This window comes from Fringilla coelebs (genome assembly GCF_963513975.1).
Source record: "Fringilla coelebs genome assembly, chromosome: 3".
Taxonomy (NCBI): Eukaryota; Metazoa; Chordata; class Aves; order Passeriformes; family Fringillidae; genus Fringilla; species Fringilla coelebs.
In genome coordinates this window covers 58139160-58159522 of record NC_140030.1, presented here as the reverse complement: position 1 = coordinate 58159522, position 20363 = coordinate 58139160, and the positions used below count along the sequence as shown (strand labels likewise).

Sequence of the window (20363 nt, the reverse complement as noted above, 5' to 3'; positions counted from 1 at the left end):
AATCCATTAAGGGCCCACTTAGACTAAGTGTGATATATTTTGAGAACTCTTGAAATAAACCTCAACTCAAAAGCAGTAATTTAGTACTCAACCAGCCCTGTTCACTCTGATTTGAACAAAATTAACATCTCTAATGCATAGTACAGGAAAGAAAAGTTGATAGAGGCTGAATTTGTAGCTCAGAGGTTCATTTTAATTTGGAGCGCACAGTGTGGTGATACACAGTTCTAAGGGCAGCAGTGAGGTGCTTGTGAGGTGATGATGTTGCTGTTTCTAGGAACCTACCAGGGATTATTTTTTTGGGTAGATGGGTTTTGTTTTTGGTTGTTTTTTTTTTTCAGTTCCCAGTCCCCCCACATACCTTCCCCTAGAGGGCACCCCAGTTCACGTCCTGGAAAAAGGAGACCTACCATGACTGGCATGCAGGACAGTTGCCCTATCCTTGTTGTCTTAGTTGGGTGAGGTGGTTTTTTAATCAATTTACAAAATAGTTCAGAGTAGCACTCCTCTGAAAGGCATGAGACTTGTGATTTGGGAAAACCATGTGCATGCTAAAGCAGAAACACAAAACCTTTAACTTTTTAAAGACTTAATAACTCCAGCTCCATAAAGCAGCAGAAACTGCCTGGCAGTTACTGTGTTCAAGATTTGCACTATTTTTAGAATTCCATTAACATGATGGTCATACTTCTTTCCTGCTGCTTTGTAACTTTACAGAAATCAGCCAAGTTTTGAAGCAGTACCAACACTTTCAGGCTTAACCATGCATTTGTGGCAGCTGCTTAGAGAAGCTAAATCTCCTTGTAGCTGTTGCAGGTGCTTGGTTTCCAGTTTCATAAGGAGGGATGCAAAGAGCACATGCAAACAGCTGCCAAGTTTCCATCTGCAGCATAATTCCTACAGTGTTTATGCACTAAGGGAGAACTACTGTGTTTCTTGTCCATCCTATTTTTTTTCCCCAGAAGAAACTAATTTCAGCCTTGTGCATCACTTCTTGAGCAAGGCTAATGGAGGGGCCAGGCAATATCCATGTACAGACAAGTCTGTCTACACCTGTTTGAGTACTTGCTGTTCTCTGTGCAGTCACCACTCCTGTGCTAATTCTAGCAGTTTCCTGTTCAGCCATGGGTGGCAATCCCTCTGCCACCCACAAGGTACTAGAACAAAAGAGGAAGTTTGAGCAGTGTTTCTTGAGCTGGTGTGTTGTGTACTACGCTGCACTGCTGGGTGGTGAGGTTGGTTTGGTGTTTTTACAAGGCCAAGTCGGTGTTAGAAATGTTCCTTTTATCACTGCAGTGCTGTCAGCTCAGTGAGACAGTCAGAGTTGTTCCTGTCACAGACCAGCAGCTGAGTAACTTGGATCTCATTAAACACATGATGTTTCCTTAGGGCAGGAGGAGGGAGGAATCCCAGCTTTTCTCCCTCACTCTCACAACTCCAGCTGTGAACACAGGTAATTCTGATCACGCAGATGGTAACTGTGCTGTCTACTGTCAGGTAGTTACTGTTCTGAGGTTTTTTCCCTATTCATTCTTTTGACAAACAATTTCTGTAAGCAAGAACAATGAAAAGCTAAGAAACAGTCAGGGCCCTGAGTCTGAAATGTTTGCAAACCACTGTTTTACCTAACTACAAATGCACACACGAACACAGTCTAATAAACAATTTAAATGTTTATTTGAAAAATGTTAACAGTACAAACTGGCATGAGCAGACTGGGCCTACTCAGCAATAGTAAGCCAGTATTTCTGTAGAATTTAATGGAATTTTCATTTTTCTTTTGGGACTTCATAAAGTACTGCTGTCACAGATACAAAAAGCAAGCTGGTTACAACTGCTAACAATTTTTATGAGTGGAAGGGACCATAAAAATGTAAAGTGCTTGAAATACAAATCTTCCGTTCAAATTTTTCTTTTGCGTATACAAAATGTCAGGTCTTTTGAGTAACACAGATGTTTGGTAGTGGTATCTTCCTGGCAAGACACACTGAACCCTAGGAGACCTGGAACCAGGTGGGGCAGCTGTGCTTAGGTTTGCAGGCACAGCTGATGTTTGCAAAATTTCCTCATATTTTTTAGAAGAATGCTATCTCCGGACTTAAGGACACCCTGAATTTCATCATCTTGTTAGTCAGGACAGCTGACTTGGTTTATGGGCATGAAGGCAGCCAGCTTCCTGTCTGAGGTGTGGAAAAGTGACTTCACAGAAGTTAAAACCAATGGTAGCCCTCAGGGTGGAAAGCTGCTCTATTTTGAAACTTCTGAAAAGGCAGCTGTTCTACTTTGAAGCTTCTGAAAAGGCTGCTTGTTTATGGAGAGGCACAAGGAAGTCAGCTTTGGCCCTTGGCCTGAGTGGCCTTTTATCAATTAATCAACTGACTTAAGTTTTCTTAGTAGGAAAAAAAACAAAGTATTAAGATCAGGTGCCAAATATCAGATCAACTAAAAGTGTGTTTTTAAAAATGAGTAACTCCAAAGTAAATACAGTATTAAGTACATGCTTTCTCATCTAAATTATTTTTCCTGTCTGAAAGGTCTGAAGGCAGGCTGATGGTAGTCACCGGTACAAAGCTGACTTGATCCAGGAGAAGGATGCCTCTGAAAGGTAAGATTACCTGGCATTAGAAAACAATACACAAAACAATTCTGTCTTCTAAACATTGGACTTATTCTTAAACTCCCCAAACTTAATTTAAATCAATGCATTAACTGAGTATTACCCTCAGAATATCTCTTATATGAAGTTGCAATGAAAAATGCTTCCAGAATGTAGTGGCTGTGGTTTTTGAGGGCTCCATTTGCCAAGATTCTACATCTGAAATGTCAGCAGTGCAGGTTCTAGCTGCTCAGTTTCAGAGTAGCCTAAAACTGTTTGCTGTCAGGACCTACAGCTGATTCTCCAGGACTCAGCAACAGCCTCCAGTTTTATCAGTGTAATGTGGAATGGCATTGAAGACTTGGGATGAGGTCCCAACTCACATCTGCAAATGTCACTCACCAGATGAAATGTTCTGCTCATTCTTACTGGTTTACAATCCTGAGTTAAACCTCTACCATTCTTTAGAGGACCACTTTACGCAGGTAGCAAGAAAATAACTGTGTGGTTTAGGGGTTGTTTTTGGGGGGTTTAGTTTGTTGTTTTTCTTTTAAATGGAGGGAGCGGTTCAATTTCTTTATACGCTCTAACAAGGCATGAGCAAGCCCCATGTTCCTCATCTGGAAGAGAAATTACTGCAAGCTGGTTCCTCTGCTCCATACTGACCTCTGCTACAGACAGGTTATCATCCACTTTGCTGAACAGTTTGTTTGGATTAGAATTTTCTTCCCAGTTCCATTTAGTTCAGTTTCATACGTGGCAGTGTTAAGCTACTTACTGCCAGAGGTAAGCTGCTTACTGCTGGGGAAAGTACAAAGTGTTTCTCCACTGTTTCTGCTCTAACCAGGGGAGCCCTCCCATCTGACAGCACGCTGTGTGAAATGCCAGGGGAAGCACTGCCTCTTTTGTGGCTGCAGTTTCCAACCTTCGTGATCCTCCAACACTCCATTTTCCCGGTTTGTCAGAAGGACCAAGAACACCTGTACCCATGAGTGGATACATAAATTAACTGCATGCAGGGCCATTCAGAGGCACAGCTGATCAGCTGCATTTGAAGCAGGCAGCTGTGCTTGGGGCTGGTGAAGTATACTGCACTGTCAGTGCTTCCCAAAGAACATGAAGTTCCAAGGGACAGCTCTTCCAGCGCTGACTTAGGTTGCTTTAAAGTGCATAATTCCAGCACTAAATCTACACTGATTTATGACCTGCAGTTACTAATTCACCTTTCTACCCCTTGCTCGGAGACCTTGCTCTCACCAGCAACACTAACATTTCTTGGAACACAGCGAGTGGATACAGCCCTTGCAGGCAATCAGCTTTATTTGTGGCCTCTTGCCACCTATGCCAGCAGCAGTCACTATGGCTTGGAAGCAGCCTACAGCGGTAGGGCTTCCCCCTTGGAGAATTCCCGTGGAAATCTGCAAAGCCAAACTTGAGGCCTTTCAAAACTACTGTAAAACTCCAACACAGTAGGAGTATGAGAAGATTTGGAGATGTTGGAATTGTTTAGACCTAGTTTCTACCCCTTCTTGGAACTATGTTAATAGCATCTCACAATGTAGTCCTTAGAAGACTTGGTAAAAATGTGGCAGTATGACAGCTCAGCTAAAGACATTTCCAGTGAAATACTTTCCCACGTCTCTCTGAAATGCCTACTTGTCAGAAGTGCACTTGGAATGGAAAGTTACCAGTAGCTTTCTCATTGAATTCTTGCTACAACTATCCTACAGAATGAGCCTGCTTCTTGGAAGATTCTTTTAGTCAATATTTTGCTATTTGTGCAAATACAGTTAGAATCAGAGGGGTGGAGGTGCTTGTTCATCTCAAAATCCATGTTCATTATCAAGACTGAAATTATCTTACATGCAAAGTCTTCTAAGACTAAGCAAAAAAAAAAAAGAATTACAAAAATTACTTACTTATTTTCACAGGATGGGAGAATCAGCTTTAAGACTTTGATAATAAGAGCTGCTCCAACAACTCCAACAACAACAACTTCCATGAAACTGAACAAGATAGGTAGAGATTGAAACCAGAATCTGCACAACCCTTTTCTCAAGTCTTCCACCCACTGGCACATCACCTACAAAACAGGTAAAAATACAAAGATTGCAAAACAAAGCAACTGCTGGGTTTTGGGTTTTTTTTTTATTTAGCTACTGGTAAATCACATTACATGGCGATAATTTTACTTAAACATACATAAAAGCATGATGGAATTGACTGGTGGCTTAGCTATCTTTATTGTTCAAAGTTAGAAACAGGTGAAGATTTAGTTCTCTGTTCATTAAAGGCCCCTTCAGAAAATGAAGGACACTTGAACAGAGCAGACAGATGGGTTGTAACTGTGAGTGTTTTGGCCACAGAGGAGGCCACGAAACCCATCCTTGCCTAAGCTGGAGCTGAACTTCTCCAGCTGTTACTGTGTTTCCTACAGCAGGTGAGACCAGTAGTCCATTTCTCAGAGGGGTTAGCGCTTGGGCTGAGTCAGGAGAAAATGGTGGAATTTAAAGCTGAGCAATATTTGAAATTGTCATAAATGCTTAGCTCAGTATAATGTAAATGTCACAACTGACTATTGTGAAATATCTGTGTGCTCAGAACATGGCAAGACTTAGAAGCCCAGTGGATTCCTACTGGGCTTGTCACTGCTGAACAGAAATTTTAGGAGGGTTTTTTGGTTTATTTGGGGTTTATCTGAAAAAATCCACTGGTCTTAGTGATTGCCTGTCTTTAAATAATTGTATTTATATACTAATAATTATGTTAATAATTAAAGCAAGCAAACAAACAGCAAAAGCACCTTGTAAGAAGATGGAGGTTCTATCCTAAGAGGGGTCTCTGGTAACTTGCCAGGTAATGTCTCTTCATCCACGGTAGTTTCTACTTGCTGGATGAGGTACTGACTGGTAGTCTGCAGTGGATCTTGAATATCTGAAGAAGCAGAGCTAGATTTAGGGGAGAGTTTGCTTTTTGTTCAATCTACTCTGAAGGAAAATAAAGACATGCTATGTTTCTCTGCAGAGGGTACAGTTCTCACACATTTACAGCAAGAACAGAAGGCTTTTTTTGACTTGAGCAGTGAACTTGGTAAGAAGCAGAAACAATGTTAAAGTGCAGCCTTTAGCTATGCCCTTAGCTGTAAATTTCAATTGTCATCAGATTAACAGGTGATGGACTAGATTAAAATATTCTACTCCAATTAAATCCTTGACAGTTTTTGATTAAACAAAACTGAAATAAAATTAAGGCATCAAGTAACTTCTATTGCTTTTAAGTTGTTCAAGTTTAATAACAGAAAACTGTTCTGTGATTTGGAATTTACCCAGACAGGTATTTCCTCTACAGTTTTCTCTTTCATTCTCAGGAAAAAGGGGGAGCTGTAGAGAAACTTCCATTGCAGATCTGAGAGAGAAATTTATTCCTGTCAGATGTCTGGATTGCAGACTGCCAAGTATCAAGTACTTCAAAGGAGAACAGATTTGAAAACAAACAAATAAAACACCTAATATGAAGAGTTGAATTTAGGTGTTTAAAAAAAAATAAAAACCAAGACATATAAAATAAAACCTGTCCCTGTTAATGAAGAAACTCTTTCACTATGTAGAACAAGGGATAAATGATGTTCTCTTACCCTGAAAAGCAATACTTTGAATATGGATGAAAATGCTACTTAACAGCTGAGAGATACCTTTTCCTGAGAGGTTGGGCAGTGTAAATAACACGTCGTTGTCCCTTGGCAAGGAGTACAGCATGCTCTCTTTCAAAGGGACCGTGTAGTTGGAATGTCTGAGTACTCTCAGGTCCTTTACTAAAATATCTATTTCTGTTACTTCTTCCTGCTGAACCTACAAAAGATGCAAACATGATATTACTGAATTTAAAGTAAGACTGAAACAGCCTGGCAGAGGACAACAGTACATCCCAAAGAACTCCAGGCCACTAAGATGTATACTGGTATTCTTTGTTTTCACATATCACACTTCTGTAGACCATACCACATAAGAAAACATGCTGAACAGACTGGGTCTTGCTCCCTGGAAAAGCACATGGTAGTCAGTCCATGGGCCTTTTTAATCACTTACATGGTACATCACTGTCCTCTTGCAGGGTGGCATTTTAGGGCATGGAAAACTCAGATATGTAGTGAAAGCACTTGCAAACATTGAAATTCTTAATAAGGCAAGACTGACATTTCTGCTTTTGCATGAACATTTCTTGTTTTCAACAACTGAAAGCCAAGTGTCACAGCATTTGACAGTGTCCAGTTTGAACTCCTTGTCTCCAACCAAGAGACATGCACTTGACAGATGCACCAGGCAGTAGATATGGCTTTGGCTGGATGCTTCCACTCTAGAAAGTTGCTGCCAATGGCTCAATATCCAAATGGAGATCAGTGACAAGTGGTGTCCTCAGGGATGGGTATTTGCACTGCTGCTGTTTAACAACTTTGCTGGCATCACAGAGAGCGCCTGAGTGCACCCTCAGCAAGTTTGTTGATGACACCATGTGGTCAGCCTGCTGAAGGGAAGAGATGCCACCCAGAAGCAGCTGAACAGGTCTGAGAGGGGGACCCCTCACGAAGTTCAGCAAGGCCAAGTGCAAGGTGCTGTACCTGGGCTGGGGCAGTTCCAAGCACAAGTACAGGCTGGGCAGCAAATGGATAAAAGAGCAGGCTTAGGGAAAAGGACTTGGCAGTGTTGGTGGATGAAAAGCTCAACATGACCTAGGAATGTGCACCCACATTCCAGAAAGCAAACTCTGTCCTGGGGCTGCAGCAAAAGCAGTGTGGCCAGAAGGTTGAGGGAGGTGATTCTGCTCCTCTGCTGTGCTTATGTGGGATTGCTTTTGACTTAAAGGAACAATCAAGGAAAGAGCACTGGCTCTCTGGTTGTTTTTACTTGGTCCCTATGAAAATCTGAAATGCATTGTGGGGTCTAGTTTGAGGCCTGAAATCCAATGCCATTGTTGTGTAACAACTGAATCAAACCATGATTCTTAGGCTATTATTGGGATAAAGGCCTTATTGGAAAAGCTACAGACCTCTCAGTGGGGCTTTTCACTAACAGACTAAGATTCTAACATGATACAGATCCCTGTAAAAACTACTGTATGCTGACTATGCAATTAATCAAGGATCAATGGTATTATGATCATTATCCTTTAAAGAAAGAAAAGGCAGCAGAACACAAGCCAGCTTCAAAAAAGCCTGGCTACATGTAAGATGCAGATGTGCAGAAACAAGCCGGTTGCTGGCTTCAGCAGTTGGATCTTTTCTACAGAATCTCTTTAGTTAGTAAATCAACTACACCATACAGGTGATTTTGAGAACTCAGTTCTGCACATTTCAACCTCAGCTAGAATTGCAACCCCTCACATTGACTGCTATTTGTGCAAATACAGTTAGAATCAGAGGAGTGGAGGTGCTTGTTCATCTCAAAATCCAAGTTCATTATCAAGACTGAAATTATCTTACATGCAAAACTCTTCTAAGACTAAGCTCTCAGGTGTAGTGGGCTTTCACAGTAAGCCCACTTGCCATAAGTGTTTCCTGCTGCAAGCTGTTCCCTATGCTACCTCTTTGAAACCTTTTGTTAGCTTGGAATAAACAATGGGGAAAACCTCAAGATGCAGAATGAGCCTATGCCCCTTTTGTTAGTTGTGTACATTATTTTATACGTCAACTCTTGCTTGTGAGTCTGGCTTTGCTTGCACAAATTCACTTATTCAAAGTGCATGTGATATAGTTAATGATAATTATTAAAATATGAAAAGAAGCATTAAAACTTGAAGTTTCCTCATGAGACACCCCCACTATTATGCTGCCAACTCTGCTGTTGTCTCCCTCAGTACTGTGTTAGTTAACATTAATTATATACTTTGTGTTCTAATCACCAGCCAGATAAATGTAAACCTTGTAATCCCTGGGAACTACTTGCCTCTCCTAAATTAAAAACAAGCAGAATGTTGTACCTGTTTCCCATCAATTTCTGTCACTTCCTCCTGAATGACAATCAGCTGCAAATCAGAAGTGGATGCCAAAGGCCACTCGTGAACCATGATTCGAACACTGACGGTTCCCAGGTGCTGCTGATCCAGTAAGTTATCCAAGCTTCTGTTCTCCACTGTTAACACACAATGTCATGATTTTCAAAGAGAAACACCTCAGCCAGAAAGCAGTACCCTGCCATAGAGAAAATAGGTGCAACTCTGACACAGATGCCTCTGCACATGCAGCAGCTGAATGGGGAAGTCAGAGCACCACTAGCATCAAGCCAGACATGACAGAACATGTGTGCTATGTTGATGTCCTTAACACTTCCAGTAACTGCTTTTACAACCAGTAGTAATCTGGGCCAACAGCTAAAACTGGTGCCATGATTTTTTACCAGTATATCACCAAATCAGAGCCAGAGCAGGTCTCATAACACAGCAGAGCTAAACAATCCCCTGACTCAGGGAGCCTGCAAACAATGTCACATCCCTACCTTTGAGGTTTGCATTTAAGCAGTCTAAGCAGAGCTCTTTAGCTTGGTTATTGCTGCATTCTTATTTCAGTTGTCCAAAGGAGTTCATAAGAGCAATGTCACAGCCTAGCCAGCCACCTGTGTAAACATCTTCGTTTGCACAACATTCCCCTTCCTCTGAATACAGAAATAAATAGAGTCTTTTCCAGGCACACTGCATCTCCTGCTCAAGATGAGTGCCAGTTCCCTCCTACATATTTTTCGGTCCCCCTCTCTGTTTCCCTATGTGACTGGTGACACCTCAACCTCTCTTCCTACCCAAAACCTTTCAGTTATCTCAACAACTTGATATTCTACAAGTACACACGGAACTGCCCTTCTACCCTGGCTGTTTCTGCATAGTCACAGTATTCTTCTCCCAGTTACCACACCTCTGCTTTAGGTGAGGGCCTGCTAGAACAGAAGTCCTGGAGAAGCACAAGAGTGGAGGTGGGGGATCTCTCCAGCAGGCAGATACCAAGGGACATGAATTGAGATCAAACCATCTCTGCTGCTAAGCCACTGGTGCTGTGTGTGTGTCACTTGCAGTTCTGAGCCTGTCAGGTAATGTGGGATGAGGCTCGACTTGGGTCTCTCAGTCACACAGTAACTACTCAGCGTGTCCACTACTTTTATGCTGTGATCCCTCTCCTCATAAAGCCATTTTTCTTATATAAAATATAGAAAAATACTTTCTGGCATAATTTAGTAATGTCTTCCATTGCCAAAATAAGTGGCAGAAGGACAGTTCCCTACAGGTGTGAGTCAGGGCACTAAGCTGGTTGCTGAATGTTTTCTGACTTGGAGCAGCAAGCATGTACTAAAGGCCCAAAGCCTCTAAGATGACAAGCAGCTGAAGCTCCCTGTGATCCCAGCTTTTACCATGTGTCAGGCTGGTCAACCACCACTACATTTACAGGAGTGACACAAACTTCCAAAACTGACATTTGGGGGAACTTCAAGTGGGAATGAAGGTGCCAAGAATGATCTGATAATGATGTCAGAGTATGTGGTCTCCAATATTCAAAAGCATGATAATTAAGGTCAAGTTTTGTTTTTATATACACCCAGGAGCATTTCCCCCCTCTATTAATAAGTATCTTGATATTTCTTTAGCATTTTACAAACAGTACCTGAATCTGTTGTCAGTAATTTAGTAAATAAATAGTAGAAACATTACATTACAGGTAACAGAGAGAGGTACTGTGCTGGGGACTCAGGCCCAAACATGGAGATAAAGCGTTTCAGGTTTCTAGCTCCCAAGTCAAATCAGTATTTTCCTCAATGTTTCAGATTCAAAACCAGTCACCGCAAGCACTACAACTATGATTGGGAAATTAATAGGAACTACAGAAGAGTGCTCAGGGGCTCTCAGAATTAGTCAATAAAATCATCCTTATTTTTCTGGAGTGAGTTATTTTGCCAGTAAATGACGTTTTGCCATGGTTTTGTGAAAGAGAGAATTTGATTACTGCTCTCCCTCTCCAGAAAAGAAATACTGTCAAATTAATAATTGATCATGCTTGGGAAAGAAGGGTTCAAGCAACAAGGTCACAGCTCAGAGAAGCAATTTAAAAAAGTGTTAGCATTCTGTAAGTGACTGATGAGGATGACCTCAGATATCAACCTAGAGACTGACTGCATCTCATGCAGCAGAAGATTGTTCTCAATAAAACAGAAGCTTAAATCAAATAAGCCCGATAGTCCCTGTTAAATTAATTATTCTGTATGCTCTGTGGATCTCCAAAAAAACACACAGTACTTTCTGGTTTTTTTGCAAAAAAATGTAGCATTGAATCAGTGGAAAAACAGCAGGTTCAAGACAATTTGAAGTCACTAACTATTGCAGTCATTAAAGTATTTGTGCTATTATATCCTATCCAGCAGAAGCTTGTTTGTCCAATAGACACAGAAGTGATATTATTAAAAGATCTTCCTAACAACAATTCATACTTTTGTTATTGAATCTCCTTCTGGATACATGCCAACCAACCTAGAGACACAGCCATTAGCAGGGTGGAGTTGCATCCTTCTGTTTACATTGTCTAGCTTGTAGTGCAAAACATGCTTTTGAAAAGATGGGCAAGGTCTGGATTTCAGATTAGACCATTTACACACAAGCCTGTTAATGTGACTTGAGATGAAGGTGGCAAGATTTTTTTTATCCATTTTAATACCAAAATTGTCCTACCTTGGGAAATGTTTTGTTTCCACAATGCTCTGGTTTACAAAATACAGAACACATAGCCATTGTAAGCTTAGGTTACTAGACAACAGGGAAGCCAAATATCCCAGGGGAGGGAGGAAAATTAAAAAAAAAAAGAATACTCACATATTGTTTGGCATGTTATGTGGGCAACCCCGCTTTTCATAGGAAAGTCATTTAGATATACCTGTCCATGAACATAGGTGATGTTAAAAAGAACCTGAAAGAAAGACAGCCAGAATGAGTGTATGTTTCCTGCCCCTGTGCTGCAATTCTGCTCTCAGAGGAACACACTCTGTACTGACTGATGTCAGAATAAAGGATATACTTGCAGCTGCTGCATACTTTGTTTTACTGCATATTAATTTACTGAATAAATAGAAAAACCGGACAAACCTGTACTTTGTGAAGTTCTCCACTGGTGTTCAGCATCATAACACCAACTCTAATTGCTTCCTGGAAAAAAAAATAGAAGATCTAAGTTTGAGAAAACACATGAGCCATTGCAGGCAACTTTCTTCTATTGTCCTAGCAGAATGACTTCTTACTAACCCCAGAGCGCATTCCCAGGTTTTCTATCCAGCAGACAGAAGGAAAAGGAATATGCTTTCTTGTTTCATGTAAGGATTAGTCTGTTCTTTTCACTTTCTTTTTAATAAAAAGGTTTGAAGAGATAGAATGACATCTGCATCCCCCTATGTATAGATTGTGGTTTTTGTAATAAAGATAAAATAATAATAATAATCACTTGTTTCACATGGATATAATGGAAGTCTCTCATATTAGCTGAAAAATAATAGACCACAAAGGGTAAAAATCAGATTCTCTGTAAATGTTTTTTTAAGCACTGCAGTTAATCTTCAAAGTGAAGTTAGTCTATACTAAAGAACATTCAGTTTTGCCAGCAGAATTCTGTTTCTTTGGTTATGATTCCCAAACTATGCCACATGGGACACCTCAAACTCACAGAAAATGGGGATTTGCTTCTTTCTTTCAACCCCTAATTGCTGCAATTTATTGAATCACTCATTCTGTCCTCTTATTTCTCCCTTGTAATTTCAGGGGCTGCTTTGCAAATGAGACCTTAAGCGTCCCAGGTCTGTCCCTGAAAAAAACTACATCCAAAACTTCTTTAGCTCTGTAGCTGAGTCATAATTTCACAACCAGCAGTTAAAAAGTGAGTCATGTCTCAATAAAAAGTTGAACATGCTCAGAATTTAAAATAAATAAAAATGTAAATACACAAAAAGACTTTTCATTTTGTATTTTTATGCAACATTAGATTTTCAGCCAGAAAATATGTGAAATATACAATACCTAACATAATACAGCCCAGTTCAGGAACAGAAAACTCTGAAGCGTGACAAGAATGTAAAAAAAAAAAAATCATTGAAACAATGGGTGTTAATGAGAATACTCAAGTAGCCAGAACTGTCAAAAAACTGAAAAACAACCTCCAAGTCTGATTCAGCTGGAATCTGGCATCATGAGAAGAATGGTTTCAGACCTAGCACAGATAACCTTTTGGTTCAAAGCAACTTGGAAATACTTCAGAACCATTTGACATATCAGTAGGAAAACTCTCTGGCCACCAAGACCAAAGAGAAATCTCTTCCTCAGTGCCCCTTCTATGAAACAGGTTTTTATACTGACTTTTCTTCAAAACTTAAATCCTAGCTATTCAAAGGAAATTAAAATTTCCAAATTAGTCAGAGAAGTGAACTCTGTAACTAAAAATATAAACTGGATTAACAGTATAAACATAGGATATATTCTATCCTGTCTTCTTATAATTTCCTCAAACCACTCATTTCCTTCTCATATTTTAAGAATTGTGTATATTAATAACAAAATAAAAATCCACCAAACTTTTAGATATTTTAGCTCTTAGCATTCAGAGCTCTAAGTCTTTTACACTCTCAAACTGTTTAACAGATTACAAAAACTTTGTTCCTAGGTTTTTCTGTTTTCTGGGAATTCAAAGGGCACAAAAGATAGATTTTCCGGGCAGTCTTAACAGTCCCTCATTTTTAAGCCATGAATTACATCTGAAGTTTTTTTTACACAGAAATTATTTCACAATCTTTTTTCAACATCTACAAAGAGACTCACTGAGATTACAAGAAAAAGGAAATGACTGATGAAAAATAGGAAAATCCCCTCCTTTTTTTTTTTTTTAATCAAATGCTTTATTTGAAAGCGAAGGGCATGAAGGAAGCTAGATATGCTCAACAATTGACTGTTAAATGTACAAAGTTAGCTATACATACAATGATTAATTTCCTTCAAAACAGCTGTCAGCCCTGTTGACACAGTATCCACAAGCACTGTTATGAATTCTGCAACATACTGAAAACTTGCACTTGAAGAACACATTACATGTTTAAGAAATGAAATATTTCAGTGGATCGCTTCTGTGCTGTCACAGGTTCAAAAATCAGATCGTAAGGTGCAGACAAATAAGACAGCTTAACCACTTGCTGCCTCTGCCACTGAAAGAGAGAGTGCAGATCTCTCCTGCACATTATCCTTCTCTCTCGTCCATCCCAAGTCAGTGAGGTAATTTAGCTCATTAAATTGGCACAAAAACTTTCCCTTTTTTGTCAGACCATTTTTCTGTCAGTTGAACAAGCAAGGAAGAGATGGACAAGCACAAGAGGTCCAAGAACACAGCTGGGAAGAATGAGCTGGGCTCCTTGTTCTGATGCATACAGATTGTCAGACTGCCTCTGCTGCATGATTTGTCTGTCCTTGCAGCATCTCCTTGGGAGACATCTGTCCTCACCACCATCTCAAGTGATGGTGATGCATCTCCTTAATGTACAGATTCATAAAGCTCCTCAGTAACTCAGATCAACGATCAGTATTCCCCTGCAACAGCTGCATTATGGCCCTTGCAATTTTGTATTCACACACAACAGGGAACTCATACTGTTGCTATTCCTGGGAATAGTCTGTTCACATCCAGATCCAACAAATTCTACTGAGATCTTCCCATATTCTGTACATCTATTCTACTCAGTTGTTATATGCTCTCATTTTGCAATTTATGAACAGGTTGTTCATTACTCTTCTAATCTTCCCACAGAAAACAGCAGTGTTCCAGCTCAATCTTAACCTTTCCTTGAAGGTGGGTTTCACACTGCTGTCTTCCCTTGGCTTCCCACTGGTGTCTCCTGCAGTACCACACTCAAAACTCAATGGGTCCTGCTGTGGCCAATCTTCCTGACCCTACACATACCCCGTAACAAAATCTACAGGATGGCAAAAACAACAAGATGCATGCCAACTCCAATGAAAAGCTGGGCAGGAGTGCTGGGGAAAGGAAGCAGCAGCTTACAGGAGAAGAGAGCAACACCCCAGCTAAGCCACTTTCACCCACAGCAGGGAAGAAGGGATGCATAGCACTGCCCCTGTTATCACAGGCCTGATTGGTATCCCTTCAATATCTGCATGTTGATAAGTGCTCAAGAGCCACACATTGTTTATTCCTCCTGAAAGAGAGGGAAACAGATGTGGCAGGCCAACAACTCTTGCACCAGTCTTTCAGGATGAAATGCCTGGTCTGACAAGTCACACTTGCTAGAAAGTGCTCCAGTGATAATTCAAATCCCCATCTTTCCAGTCCTAGGGCTAAAGACACACACTTACAGAACATCCTTTAAGTTCAACAGAGGAAATTTTTTTATGTTACCATAATAAAATTCACAGCCTGAGGGTGGAAGGGAAGAAAGTGTTTTATAGTGCTTTGTAGATATGTCTTGTGGTTATGGAGTTCAGCAAATAACCCCACATCCCCTATTTTGTAAAAGCATAGTAAGCCAATCCTGCAGTAACAAAGCCACAGAGAGCACAACATAGGAATTCTGCAGTAGTCCATACTATTGCACTGTCAATTTCTGGAGAAGCCTCAACTGTGAGCGTAAAACTTGCTTGTAAAACTTACAATACACTTTTCAGTATTAACATGCAAGTATCATGCAAGCTTCAGACAGGCCTGTAATTTAAAAGGTTCTGAATTCACTGGGATATTTGAAAAAGCAGTACTTTGACAGAGCCAGAATGAAAGGACAGCCCCAAGAAGCAATTCAAGTCCCTAAGAACTGGGGTGTGCTTTCAGCTTACCATTGGCCCCATTCCATATTTCACAGCCCCTTGTCCCCGCCTGTGCTGGTAAATGCCTTCACACAAAACTCCAATGAGCTCAAACAATGGCCCTATAATTCTTAACACTCTTATAGGATGTAAATGTCTCTCCAGAGTTTTCCTATGATTTCTCATCCCTGTTTTAGTACTTCAGCAGTGCTATTTACAGTGGATGGCCACAGAACCTGCAAAGAATACAGCAAATGTAAGTCATTCTGTTCTAGGACAGCTAAGCAGCAGCACTAACAGTGTGATGGCACAGGTTACAGTGAACTAGTGAATTTCTGTGAGCTTGGATCTGCAGAGGTAAGCAGGTAGTGATCATGTTCTATTCCTTTTCTCTTTCACTGTGTGCTACAACAGAATCCAGGACTGCTAACTGGGGCAGTATAATCGCAGTAGCAGCAAAAGAACAAAAAGGGGAAAAGATGTCAGCAAAGAATATAAATCATCTAGCATAAGTTAAAAGGGAATATTCATTAATTCTCAAAGACTAACACCACACAAATCTACAGAGAACATTTCACCTAATATTGCTTTGTAAAGAAAATGCTGCAAAACAAAAAGCTGATGGGTCCAATCATGCAGGAACTTCAAACAGATTTGATTTTCTGATTAAAGAATTATGGAAAAACCTTATCCACAGGCAGTGAATACCTGATGGGGTGCACTGTTTCTCCCAGTACAGGGTAACTGCTCAGTCCTATACAGCTGCATCAGTCACAGAAAGCCAATCAAGATTCTGCTGCTAGCAGCTGGCCCACTTGAAGCACAGCTGTTCTCCATTGAGGCTCTCCAAACAAGGCTCTTTCTGCTCCAAGGCCTGTGGGAAGCCAAGTGGGCAGCCCTAGGAACAGATGGCACAATGCCTTACAAGATGGCCAGCTGTACAGAGACTTGAAAGGCAGACAATCCCCTCACAGCTATTACCCAGGCACTGCTGATATCCTGTTTGCAACTGAAAAATGTCAGGTTGCCAAACAGGTAAAAAATAGACAAAACCAATAACCTGTTTCTAACTTTGAGAAGAGATTATGGGAAAAGAAGTGTCTGAATAGACAAACAAAACTACCACACAAGCTCACACCACTTGAGTCCTGGCACTCACATGGACAACTGGCTCCAAACAGTGTAACTATATATTGCAATCCAGGGCTCCATGATCCATGCTTCACATAATTCATTTGTAAGAATCAAAACAGAACTATGTTGTAGAGTCTTATCTGCAATCAGGCATAACTGAATTGAAAAGTAACCATGCTAAAAGCTTGACATTACAAGACAGAATTTCACAAATTTGCAGGATGTTAATTTGTGCCTCACATTTTAGAAAACTTTTGTACAAAATTTTCTCCATCTAGATTTGGCATTATTAAACTGCATGACAGTATTTAGGGTACGATAACTACATCCAGTATTTTCTTAACTAGCTAAACTCTTTCTTAATATAATAATCTGACATGATGCTTTTGCTTTACTTTGCTTTTTTGAACAAGCACACTTACTTTCATTCCTTCCTTGTTTTACAATGACTCTTATCATAACAGGTTTATCCTTCCCTTTCCCCTATGTGTGTTATTACTAGACTTAACTGCCTTTGTATCTTCTCTATTAAACCAACTCATACCATGATATTTTATCATGAGTTTTAAAGGTGAATGCTTAGTCTCACATCAGAGACACACTTGCATTATACTGCTTTCATTTAATCAAATATACATAGAAAGATGATGTCAGCTCTTTTAGGCCCAAAATTCACATGTACTGCTAATAGAGAAACTGACATAAAGCTATGGAAGAAACATTCCAGCACACTGCTATTAACAAGTTTCTTCTTTGATTAAAATACATTGTACTCACTGCATCAAATGGTTGATGCAGTGAAAATTATTTCCTGCTGTTGTGAAACGACCCATCCACACAGAGGTTTCTTGCAGCAACAAATAATATAAAAGCTTTTTTTTTCTCCAGGCAACTGAACTAAACTAAAAAGAACAAAAGTTTGGTAGGCAAGTATGTTATTTACAAAGAACTCTGCTAGCCTAAATTATCAAGAGGTAAACAGAATAAGCAAATAACATGGTGTTAGCACTGCTTTTAGCAAGCTCCTATCAGCACATTAAAAAATACTCTAAAGCACAAAACCTTATTCCTGACCTTGCACTAGAAACATTACTTCAATGTGAAAGTCAGTTGTCTTATTGCATCATTCCCTTTAATTTTTTAAAGAAAAAAAAGCTCAAAAAACCAACAACAACCCCCCAATTTTGTCTAAAATCAATTTTTAGTCCAGTTTTGCATATCCAAATTTTATGAGAAGAAATAAAAACCAGAATAGACATGCTAATATTAAAAAAAAGTCCAGATTTCAAAACAGCTTTTTAAAGAAATTACAAGTATTGCACAACAGTTGAGGCGTTCACATTCCAAAAGAGCTGAACAGAAGCATTTCAGTCTTACAAAATGCTATTCCAGTGTCTCAAAGTTTTTCCTCAGTCTTTACACTATGGTTTTTGTAACACTACTGCCATCAGCACGGAGGTAAACTTTGACACCAGCTTTAATCCCCACATGGAAGAGTTAACAAAATGCAAAGCTGTTAGTAGAGCGCAGCCAGTGGGCTCACAGAGTTGTAAAGCACAGTTGTGGTGTCCAGGCAAAGCAAAGCTGGCCATGTTGATGCTGCCTGCTCCCAATCAGCCTGCAGTCCCAAGCCATCCTGAGGAAACACCGCAGTTATTCTGACCCTATAGCCCACTGTCACTGAGATCATAGCTTCTGAAGGCAACCTGACAGCATGGCATTCCCGCTCTGCCTATTCCCACTGCCTAGGCACTTCTGTTCCTAAGAGGCCACCAAAAACAGCTCAGTGTCAAAAAACATTGACTCTTCTACTCAAAACTTTTTCCAGACACACTGCTCCTTTTGGACCAAAACTGGTTCTGTATGTACAAAACTAAATAGTGCAGGAGAAAGCACAGGTTTTTATTTTGCTAAGTTTAACATTTAAAAAGAAAAAAAAAAGATTTGTGTGTCCTTTTTTGACTCTTAGAAGAAATTTTCTGCATTCACTTAGGCCACCAGACCCATATAAAACTAAGAGTGCAGACACTTCCAAACTAGCAAATCATGAGCTCACAAGACAATGTGAGCAGTATGGCACAAATTGACAAACTCAACCCCACTAACAGCACAGCTGAGCCCATAAAGCACTACAGTTCCAAAGTCAAGCCCTACTCACACTCCAAAACATACCTGTTCTATCTCTGACCCCAAGCTGCCTTACATGGCAGTGCCCCGGCACCCCTGTGCCCTGCTCACGCTTTCATATCCAAAGACAGCAGACACAAATGTGCCTCCATGTCCTTTAAAACTGCCAGCCACGACAACTTTAACTACCAAGCTGCAGTTTCAGTGTGAAGTGTGACAGTTTCTCGGTAGAAGGTGAGCAAGAACACAAGTCTGCATTACATTGTCACTTCATGAGCCTTTTGGCAAATTCAAGCCTGCGCTCCCTTTCTCAGAGGGACAGGCAAAGTGCCCAAATACTGAGCTCCCTCTGCTCTCTTTAGCCCACCTCACTCCAGGCCCTCAGGCACTTTTGTAGGAGTCTGAAGACCCAGATCCCCGTTTTGAAATCAGAGCTAAGGAGGTCTCTCTTCAAAAGGTCATAAAGAGAAGCAGAAACCAGGAAGTAAGGCCAGGAATGAATCCTGCTTAGCAACACAGGATGTGCCAGCGCAGGGCCTCTGTCAGACTTTCTTGGAAATGTTTTACTTAAATTACACTAATAAATAAGTAACTCTGGAGGAAAAAAAGGCATAATAAATTTGGTCAGGTAACTGGTCAGTAGCTAGACATTGGCTAGACAAGTTGAGTACAAACCCCACACAATTCTTCCCTCTGTGATCTTACACCTTGGCTTCACAGTTATACCAATTTTAGAGGAAGTATCTGATCATGATTCAAGCTCAGGCAGAAATACCCAGCTCTTCTGTAATTCTAGAAGTCAGAACTCACCTGGTGCTGTGGCAAATCTTTTTATTCCCACTGTGAAGTTCTCCTAAGCAGTACCCAAAATATTCCTTCCACTCTTTTAAAAAGCCACCAATTTAAAACTGACGTCACCAAGATACAGCATAGATATTGGAATAGAAAAGCAAACAACACAGTGCCCTGTGTGTTTACAGATATACAGCAACACATCAAATAGATATACACCCCTTTTCTCGGTTCAAATCACGAGTAGGCTAGGCTCAAGTGCGGACCTAAAGCAGTGCGTACTTGTACGGCACCGAACCACGGAGATGTAGGCAGACAAGCCTGAAAATACAATATAAACACATCTACACTGCACAGAAGTAACTACCTTCCCCCTCAGACCTGTCAGATACAGCACATCGAATCCCATACGGACGAACTAGCAAAGGGAGAGGGGAAGCCCGGTCTGCCCGCGGTAGTGTCCGGCTCACCCCTGCGAGGGAGCGGGACACGGGCCGGGGCCGGGGCAGGAACAGGGAGAGGGACAGGGACAGCGGCAGGGAGAGGGACAGGGAAAGTGGCAGTGGCAGGGCAGGGCTGGCCCCGGCGGTACCTGTCCCAGCGGCGCGGCCGGGCCCAGCAGAGCGGCGGCCAGAGGCGGCAGCAGCAGCGACAGCGGCAGCAGCAGCAGCTCCCGACGTCCCAGCGCCGCCTCCATCTTGCGACCCGGGAATTAAAAGCAAGTGAAACATCAACAGGCGGGGCCGGGAGGAAGCGGGGGAGGCGGCGGGAGGGGGCCGGCCCTGCCGCGGCCCTGCCCCTGTCCCTGTCACTGCCCCCGTCCCTGTCACTGTCCCCGGCCCTGGCCGGGCAGCGCCGCCGCCGGGAGGTCCCGAGTTCGGCGTTGCGGAATAAGGCGCGAGTACGG

At 41.2% G+C, this 20363-nt stretch overlaps 1 protein-coding gene across 1 annotated transcript; it reads right to left on the bottom strand.

The window, feature by feature from the left end:
* Window positions 1-1669: 1669 nt before the first annotated feature.
* GINM1 (glycosylated integral membrane protein 1) lies at window positions 1670-20160 on the bottom strand. The gene is made up of 8 exons (XM_084202941.1): window positions 20049-20160; window positions 11705-11764; window positions 11435-11528; window positions 8570-8721; window positions 6288-6444; window positions 5400-5530; window positions 4516-4679; window positions 1670-2598 (listed from the first exon to the last, which is right to left on the bottom strand). Exons 1-8 carry the CDS (start codon window positions 20151-20153, stop codon window positions 2490-2492), a joined length of 972 nt encoding a protein of 323 aa, XP_084059067.1. The 5' UTR covers window positions 20154-20160; the 3' UTR covers window positions 1670-2489.
* Between the last annotated feature and the right edge of the window lie 203 nt (window positions 20161-20363).

Coding starts and splice junctions, on each gene's coding strand:
- GINM1 (XM_084202941.1), bottom strand. CDS start 20,153: ATGGAGGCGGCGCTGGGACGTCGGGAGCTGCTGCTGCTGCCGCTGTCG. Junction 11,529..11,704: donor GAGAACTTCACAAAGTACAG/GTTTGTCCGGTT, acceptor TCTTTCTTTCAG/GTTCTTTTTAACATCACCTA. Junction 4,680..5,399: donor AACCTCCATCTTCTTACAAG/GTGCTTTTGCTG, acceptor CCTGTTTTGTAG/GTGATGTGCCAGTGGGTGGA.